At 38.4% G+C, this 9,500-nt stretch overlaps 1 protein-coding gene across 1 annotated transcript in view; it reads right to left on the bottom strand.

Annotated features, from left to right (window-relative positions):
• LOC146477904 (Golgi-associated plant pathogenesis-related protein 1-like) overlaps nt 1–7,644 on the bottom strand; it is a 9,447-nt gene extending 1,803 nt beyond the window's left edge. Inside the window, exons 1-5 of the mRNA XM_085112591.1 lie at nt 7,524–7,644; nt 7,236–7,361; nt 4,188–4,239; nt 2,347–2,580; nt 1,438–1,681 (exon numbers count right to left, since the gene is read on the bottom strand). Coding sequence (XP_084968717.1) covers nt 1,438–1,681; nt 2,347–2,580; nt 4,188–4,236 — 527 coding nt within the window. The 5' untranslated portion in view covers nt 4,237–4,239; nt 7,236–7,361; nt 7,524–7,644. The remainder of the gene's footprint in view (nt 1–1,437; nt 1,682–2,346; nt 2,581–4,187; nt 4,240–7,235; nt 7,362–7,523) is intronic.
• Between the last annotated feature and the right edge of the window lie 1,856 nt (nt 7,645–9,500).

Genomic DNA, 9,500 nt, shown 5'->3' with positions numbered 1-9,500 from the left:
TTAGCGCTCCCAGAAATCTTGCTTAATTTGAGCCGATAAATGTAAACAAATGCCACAAAGCTACAATTGTACCTGGAAATTGTAGCATACACATTGCCATGCATATCGAAAACTAATCCTAACAAACAGTAAGAAAACCTCCATTCAGTATATTTGAGCATTCCCCCTCACGATCACGAGCGGTCACACCACATTTTGATCGAAAGGGAAGAATCTCTTATACAAGAAAGCAAAACTATACAAAGGCTTTTATCAACACAACAGATACACAGCGGGAGTCGCTTAGCCGGGTTTGTCAACCTCAAATTAAGATCTTGCGTAAGGACCATCCTGTTGGTCATCACAGAAAATTCATCATGCTTTGTAAATTAACGCGCTCGATCTGACTTTTAAAAACTATAACTTACACTGATCAAAATTGAGTTTTTGACGGGCCTGTGCAATTTCCATTTGCAGCATCTGTGCTCTCTCGCTTTCTATTCTCAAATTGAACAAAATTGAGTTTGGAGAGACAATTTCCAGCAAACTGCAAAATTCTTCGTCTTTTCATTTCGGCAAAATATATCCGAGTACTAAACAATCATTCACTGAAACGTCACCTTCGAATCAAGCGCACAGAACGGTAGCCATCTTGATGTTCGTCCTCGTCTTGTTCTTGAGCTGTTCGACGCCAGTATGATCTGCATCGGGTCAAACGATTGCAACAACTTCCATTTTGTCTGAATCGCTTGACTCTTTCAGATATCCGTTGGAAAAGTTTTGGTAGAGGACATTACTTTGTCATTGTCCGACATTTTTTTGGGGGGGAAACCTTGAACACGAAAATTTTTGCGATAAAAATATTGGGTAATTCTGTGTAACAACAAGGCGAGATGTGTTGTAAAGAAATCTCTGAGGGATTTCCTACGTCATCAAACGCTAAACTAGTTCCCAGTCCCCGGGACACTATTTTTCTCATTTTGGGCTACTTTGTACGACTAAAAAAGCACTTTATTGTTTTAATTTCGTAATTAAGACATGTTAAACTTCAAAAAAACGCCAAAAAAAAAATTTACTTCATAGGCACTTTAAGGACTAAGACATATTTGTCCCAACCATAGATGGCTGTGACAAATATTTCTATCATTGCTATTACAGGGCCTAGATGTTCAAAGCCCGATTAAGCTAATCCTAAATTAACGTGAACTTTGATGCGAGTTAAATTGAAATTAATAAAGATTCTCCCAAAATATTTTTGTCCCTCAGTTTTGCCTCAGACTTTTCTTAACCTTTATCTCGAAATTAGAGTTTTAAACCATTTTAAACGAGCGAGACGAAAGGCTCGATTAACTTTTAATCGCGGATAAGCGTTAATCGGCTTTCGAACAACCGTGCCCTGATGATCAATTTGCTGTAATTATAAAAAAAATCTGATGTAATGGTAAAAAAGTTCAATACCAGTTAGACACCGCTTGCGTAGCAGTTTGTCCACCCTTCGTACTGCATCCCATAGAGAGATTTTCGCCCTGTCCCTGGCGTTGATCTTTTGCCGAGTGTTGCAGTGTTCCCATATTTGCAAGTTTAGCAGCATAAGCGGCTGCCTGTTGACACATTGCTTTGTCCAACGTCATAAGAGGAGCATTGTGTGTTGTGCGAAAGCGGTTGTGAACCTTCAGTGCCTCTTGCGCAAATGGCGAAAATTCTGCAACGGTATAAAGTGATGCTTTAAGAAGAATATTTTAATGAGGAGTTTTGATTTTCTTTGCTCAAGCACTTAGCCCATACCATTTTAATGTCATATTTCATTCGTCGTCGTCGTTGTTGTTGTTGTTGTTTTTTCTGAAGTTATCACGTATGTATGTTTTTACCTTACTAAATTGTGCCCACTATCACATAAAATGCAACCAGAAGCTGAATTTTGAATAACAGTTTAATCATAGTTCTGTAACTCTAAGTTCAAAAGGAACAAACTTACGTATAATGGACACAATTTAATAAAAATACAAAAATCAATGTGCGGTATGCAACGAACGTATACTTCACTAAGCCGGTTAACTGATTTATAGGGAATTAACTTTTCTTGTGAAAAAAACTGAATCTTATGTTATGTCACAATACATGAAATATACGAAAGAAATTATAGCAATAAAATAAGATTCAATGCACTGTAATTTAGAAAGAAACAAGGCAAATAAATGGCATTAAAATAATCAAACGTCTAAACTTTGTCTGTTCTGTTGGCTCATTGAAAGACCTTAACGATTCATAAAGAAGGTTTAATTTGACAATACGTTTCCATTTAAAATTAAAGTTTCGGAAAACTATGGCTTTGAGATTATCTTTTTTTTTTAAATCAGTTATGAATACCCCCTGCTTGTTGAACACCTCCTGGTGGTTGTGGTCCCGGGCCACCACCCGCCGTTGGTTTCCCTGTCGGCGTCTTTGGTTGAACACCTCCTGTTGGTTGTGGTCCCAGGCCACCACCCGCCGTTGGTTTCCCTGTAGGCGTCTGGTTTGGGCCAATTCCTTGTAATTTTAGCAGAAGTTTGCCGCTGCTTTTGGAGAATTGTGCGAGCCCCGTGACTTTATAGGTAAGTGTATCTTAATAGAAGAAAAGGGAGAAAAAATATTGTGCATGCCCGCGTTTATCTCCATTATTCGATCATATTTAAGCTATTGAGTTAATTATATTAAGATGGTTGAGCTGACAAATTTTTGCAAGCGCTCTGTGGTAAAAGCTGGAGGCGGGTATAAGCGCGCGCCGCTCAAGGGCTGAGAGAAATGATGGAAAAAATGATGGTAAGGTTTTGGTTTTATCCCTAAAATCTTAGTTAATTGAGGAGAAATTCAAGTCGAAGGAAACTTAATCTTATTGCATGTGTTTCACCTTCTTCAGGAGAACTCTGTTGGTGGTGCTAACGCATGCGCAGTTAATTAAAAACTGAGAGTGATTGTTTTGTGACCTTCAAGAGAACGCACCATTCTCTCGAGAATATATAGAATAGACTAGAATTCATAAAATTTGTCCGATGAATACTTCAGAAAGAAGGGAGGTGGTCTTTTGCCAAAACTTTGAACTTTTGCAGAAAATTTATTTTTAAATTAATCAGGCCGAATTTATACTGAAAACACTAATTGAAGAATTTCCAAAGATCCAAATGATAACATTTAAAACTAACACGTGAGTAGATGGTAGAGTTTGTTACGGACAAACGATGGCGAAAACCTAATGGATGAATTTTCTGCACATTAAACTTAACAGTTTTTGTTGCTGCTTCAGAATATGTCATTTTTGCCCTGGAAACTCACCAAACTCTGCGAAACTAACATAACAACAATGCCTTTAGTTTGAACTTACACGTTGCCTATTTTGAGTGCTCAGAGATGCAGGCTTTGAAAGTAATTGCAAACGAGACGAGGTACTATTTAACTTAATTGTTAAGCCACCTTAATCAGTCATCAGCTATAGTATCGAGTGTTAAAAAAATCCCAGTATAGTCTTGAAAGAAAAAATTCAAAACAATAAAATAAATTAAACTTTCAGGCACTGACCAGAAATTTTGAAGGGGGTGGGGAGTGGGGATACAAATAAATAAAGTGGCAGCGAAGACTTAAAATATTTATTTATTATATAAACACCAATGCAATACCAGTTGAGCTTTCGCGCGAAAACAATAAACGCGAAAATAAACCGCGCCTTTTACAACTATTTGATATTTCATTGGTGTTTATATAATAAGCAGAACATTACATGGCCACTTGGAGTTACGAAATTCCTCTTCGAGTGTTGACAAATATTTCCAAGTGAGCGCAGCGAACGAATGAAATATTCTTCAACACACGAAGAGAAATTTCGTACCTCTGCGCGGTCATGTAATATCCGCTATATTTGCGTTTAGAGAAAACACAATAAGAAAAACACAACGTGCCTTATTTGAAATTGCTTAATTTACTTTACTATTTATTTAAGTTTTCTTTCTTTTTTTCTTTTACACCCTTTTAGCATTTAGTCATTATAGTCAAAAATGCGCAAAAAATATCTTTGTATCAGTAGGTACCGTCCTAAGAGACCCGACTTTCTCGGGCCACCTCGAGATGCGCAGAACGGATGCGCAGCGACCAAACAAGGCACCGTTCTCCAATTTCTGAAATAAAAATCAGACTTGGAACTTCCACGGTTCCTAAACTAAGACAAATAATGTCCTTACCTGCTCTCGAAAGGCGTAAGGTTAGTAATAACACTGTCAACCCGAACATGATCTAAAAGATATGAAATCAAAACGTGATTATTGACACATTAGCGCTGGATTTATTAAAGGGACTATGTTAGCTGGGGACATGCGCAGTAGAGTTCGGTTGAGACTAATTTGCATATAACTCGTCGAGGTATTATTGTTTGTCCGCCATTGCCATCGAAGCCATCAAGGTAAATCTTTCGATGTCCTCGATCCCAAACTCTATGTTTTGTGCCGTTGCTGTGGTACATTGTTTTTCGGCCGCAGCCAGAACGACGGCCACCGCGAGTGGGCATCGAAAATCCACGTTAAAACTCCAACAGCTAACGATTTCAGAAATATTGCAACAAACAGCTTCTGCAATAGGCCATTTTACAGTTGTGTGCTTAGTGACCTGATCTTGAATTGGAAGCGAGGCTGGGGTTGACCTTGTTTTGATACAGACCTCACTGCTTTTCATATGTAAATGCAAATAGTTAGCATGAGAACAGTTTGATCGGCATATGAAAAGCAGTGAGGTTTGTATCAAAACAAGGTCACCCCCAGCCTCGCTTAGAATCAAAGACCAGGTCACTTAGCACACAACTGTAAAATGGGCTATTTCTGAGTACCGTTTGAAAATAAAAAAAAAATCGCTAACTTTCCGAAGATGAAAGCGATTCAGGCAAGTGAAAAGGGCTTCAGCTTCCTGCACTCTCCGACGGTATTTCAAAAATAGGCCAACGATTTCAAAGTGGTTCAATCAACGCACGGACTCTACTGCGCATGTCCGGCCCCCTCCTGACATAGTCCCTTTAACAGTGTGTTATTTGTATGTTGGTAAGGGCAATCCTCTGTTTTATGCAACTCTACTGTGCATTGAGTTAAACTGAAAATCTATATTAACAGCTACACATAACAGCTAGATGTTATTCAATATTAATAATATATAATAATAAAGATTATTTTAAAAATTCACATTTGTCTCTAGGAGCAATAAATTTTGAAGCTAGATTATTTTGTCCAATTTCTCAGTAATAATGTTCAGAAATCTTTTTTAAAACAAACTTGACGTTGAATGTAATTAAAATAAAGCAATCAGCTACTATTAAAAGCCGTTGTTCATTTTGTAATCCTCCTCAGAAAATAATTCCTTGTGTTGACAAATACTCTATTAACCTTTGTAACTCTTCGTTTCTTAAATAAAAAAAGAGTGCTGCGACCTCACCTTATTTAAATATTTGAGGAGCCAAACCGCATAGGTTAAAGTGTTACTATGTCGAAATTCGCGTCTCTCAAATCTAAGCCATTTTGAAACATAAACAAGCAGTCTGTACGAGAAGAAGAATGCCGTTTACTATTTTCAAATATCTCTTTTTGGGCCAGAGATATTCAAGTTTTTTTGCTCTACTGTAAATTGACTGAGATAACTCTATTTATATGCTTGATGTTATATTGAGTTGATACTATGACGTCATCAGTCCTCTCATTTACATATTTTACACATTTTTCAAAGTTAAATATCTCCGGAACCAATGCAGATATTAAGAAACGGTAAACGGCGTTTTTAATCTTTCGTAGAATTCTATGTGATAAAACTAAAAATTCAAGAGGTGAAAATTTGACCACAGTAGCACTTTAATAACTTGACGAAATTTGAACAATACACTATTTGAAATTCGTTTTGCGGAGAACACGTTCCAGCATGAACCAATTAAAGTTAACGCATTTCTACTCCCCCGTTGGTGGGAGACTGTGCCATTTTAACGTTAGTAGCTGTTAGTTAACCGCAACAATTAATCGCAGATTATAGTACCACGTTATAAACCTGGATAGATACGGAGAGACGGTGTGGAATGTTAACAATATTATAAGAATCGAATAATTTTGTGCCAGACTATGGACCCGGCATTTCCTTCAATAGCCTCATCCGGCGAAAGTACAGTGCGCGAGACCATTTCACCACCACACACTGAGAAATACGGCAAGAACAGTCCAAGTCCACTAAAATTTTCTTCAAAAGTTCGTCATGTATAATTAATGTGCTAAAAGGGCTAGTTCTTCCTGGGTCCCGTTTCTCGAAAGTCCGGTAACTTACCGGGCCCGATAAGTGTCTTTGGTGATAAATGTTTCTTAACAGAAATCAATTTTTGTTAGCTTTGAATACTAAATTTGAAAATCTTATAGTTCTATGAATACATTGGCCAAGTACTATCTCTGTAATCACTGTTTAATCGGCGAAAAAAACATTTCAAAATATACTTATCGGGCCCGGTAAGTTACCGGGTCTTTCGAGAAACGAGCCTTTGGTCTTTAAGCTAATGACGCAAAAATGAAGGCCAATACAAGATAAAACCTTTTGGATATTAGTGATTTGAAGACTAAACTGGACGTGGACATTTTCGCTCTTTCCCGCAATGCCTTGAGGTCAGTTTATTATCGAAGGGAATTGATCGAACCGATCGAAAAATACAGGAGCGGGGATTAGATTATCACTATGCTTTACCAAGAACCTATTAATCCAGTCGTAAATCAGGCAGGAGAATCTGGTCGTGTTAACAGAGTATCTGGCATAAAGATGTTGAATTAACTGAGCTCCTCTGTTTAAAGTGTTTTTGTTTGTTTTTGTTTTTTTTTCAATAATGATTGTTGACAACCACACTAGTAGACGAAAAACGGACGGGTGTAGCATTATTGGACCAACAGACGGATAAATCGTCTTACCATGAGATGGAACGAACATGATTTTAAAGGTTACAGTCGTCTGATCTGATGGAATTCGTGCGAGAATTTCAGACATCGTGCCCATCCCGATATCACATTAACGTGCCCTTTCTATCTAAGATGACCTTTTTCTTCGAAAAAGTTTTCCGTCCTATTTATGCCTTGTATAAATCGCCATTGAAGTCGCCGTATACATGAGGTGTTAGATCAGAAGGCGCAGTTTCGCTGTATGTACTTCTCTGAAAATTGCAATTTAAATTCGATGAATTGTTTCCAGTTTCTTACACTGAGAAACAGTTACTGTGTATATGTACTTACCGGATTTTATTTAATTCTTCACTCTCGACGGATCAATGTTGTACGCCTGCTTCGGTCAAAAAAGACAACAGTAGCATTTGTCAAGGTTGCGCTTTATTTTAAAATGCTGTCATATAATCTTGTCACCTAGATTTGAAAAAGAAAAGAAGAAGAAAAAAAAAAACAAAACAAAACAAAGCAAAACAGGCAAAACAGAGAACCAAAACAATTGGCAACTGGTATGTTAAAGAGGGTGGTATTTTTGCTTCGTGTGTTAAAAAATCCTTCTTGAAATTCCAAACAACTTACTCAACCTTCTTGAGACGAAAGCGAATAGTTTGGAGATTGCCGGCGACAAATTGAAAGAGGAGTGTCGTTTTGGTAGACTGCGAGCATTCGTAGTTTTTTCCTCCGAAAACGCGGAGGTAAGGCTAAGCGAAGGTACTGAAATTATGCAAATTAGAAAACTGCAAGAGGAGAGACTGGGGAGAGGTAGGAAAAAATACTGCTCCTTCTTTCCCTCCGCGCCTGCGTTTCTCGCGACTCGTTGCTTCGTCGCTCGTCGCTCGCCACTCGCTAGATCCGTCGCGTGTACCATGGCGCATGCTATAGAACTTAGGAGAAGAAAAAGACTGCTCGCAGTCTATCATTTTGAGAAATAACAGCAACAACTCCTAACAGTACGCGGGTTACTCTTAGCTCGTTCTATATGCAACTCACACTAGGTTAAAAAAATTGATTCTGTTGTGACAGTGCAGGAAAAAGTCAGGTTAATTAATTAAAGGCTGTGTCGATGGAACCTCAAGGGAAGGTGTTCACCCATTTTTAAGCCCCACACAGGAAGACGTGTACAGGTGACTCGAGGTTTTTAAAATTGATCTTGTCGCCACTCAGCGAGGAGAAAATCGCAGGTGGAACCTCCCTGGTACAGGTGACACAATGGTTAAGAGAATTGAAGGGAAACAGTCAAAAGCAATGGACATTTAATATGCGAATTTAAAGGTGGCGAAATATTAAGAAGTCCTTAAACAAATATTCTTCGCCCTCCAGTTTCTTACGAAAATTGTTAAACCGGCGAGTCAAAAACGAAGTCTTGGTATCACTCCTCCATCAGGCAACTTAAGACTTAAAATTGAGAATTTCAAACAACTTACTCAACCTTCTTGAGACAAAAGCGAATAGTTTGGAGATTGCTGGCTACAAATTGAAATAGGAGTGTCGTTTTGGTAGACTGCGAGCATTCGTAGTTTTTTCCTCCGAAAACGCGGAGGTAAGGCTAAGCGAAGGTACTGAAATTATGCAAATTAAAAAACTGAACGAGGAGAGATTGGGGAGAGGGAGGAAAAAATACTTCTCCTTCTTTCCCTCCGCGTCTGCGTTTCTCGCGACTCGTTGCTTCGTCGCTCGCCACTCGCTAGATTCGTCGCGTGGACCATGGCGCGTGCTACAGAACTTAGGAGAAGAAAAAGACTGCTTGCAGTCTATCATTTTGAGAAATAACAGCAACAAATCCCCACAGTACGCGAGTTACTCATAGCTCGTTCTATATACAACTCACACTAGGTTAAAAAAATTGATTCTGTTGTGACAGTGCAGGAAAAGTCAGGTTAATTAAAGGCTGTGTCGATGAAACCTCAAGGGAAGGTGTTCACCCATTTTTAAAGGGGTAGTATCACGAAAATTTGCTGTCATTTCAAAACCCAAAAATGTTTGACTGTCAATAGAAACAACGGAATAATTGTCAAGGTTGTTAAAAATTATCACCCCAGTGCAATAAAACTGCCGATTAGTGCCTCTGGCCAGAGACAGAGTAGGCCGGTTTGGATTGAAACTTGAAAAATATTAGGCTAATGTTTTTCAAGTTCTCGCGTTTTTGTTTCCGAAATGCGTTAGAACAGATCACAATGAGTTGTTTCTTTCAACAATTGAGTTGATTTCGTTCCTCTCGTCATTCTAGAATTATTTGCCAGGTCATTGAAGGTCTTATTTCATCATTTTTAACAAAAGATATAAAAAAACCCATGATATTCCCCTTTAAGCCCCGCATGGGACGACGTGTGCAGGTGACTCGAGTTTTTTTAAAATTTATCTTGTCGCCACTCAGCGAGGAGAAAATCGCGGGTGGAACCGCTCTGGTACAGGTAACGCAATAGCTAAGAGAATTGAAGGGAAACAATCATTAGCAATGGCAATTTAATATGTGAATTTAAAGGTGGCTGAAATGTTAAGAAGTCCTCAAGCAAATATCCTTCGCCCTCAAGTTTCTTGCGAAAATTTTTAAACCGG

The sequence above is a fragment of the Pavona decussata genome, unplaced genomic scaffold, assembly GCF_977016875.1.
Source record: "Pavona decussata unplaced genomic scaffold, jaPavDecu1.1 SCAFFOLD_67, whole genome shotgun sequence".
Lineage (NCBI taxonomy): Eukaryota > Metazoa > Cnidaria > Anthozoa > Scleractinia > Agariciidae > Pavona > Pavona decussata.
Note: the sequence above shows the minus strand (reverse complement) of the source record. Positions and strands in the feature narration are given on the sequence as shown.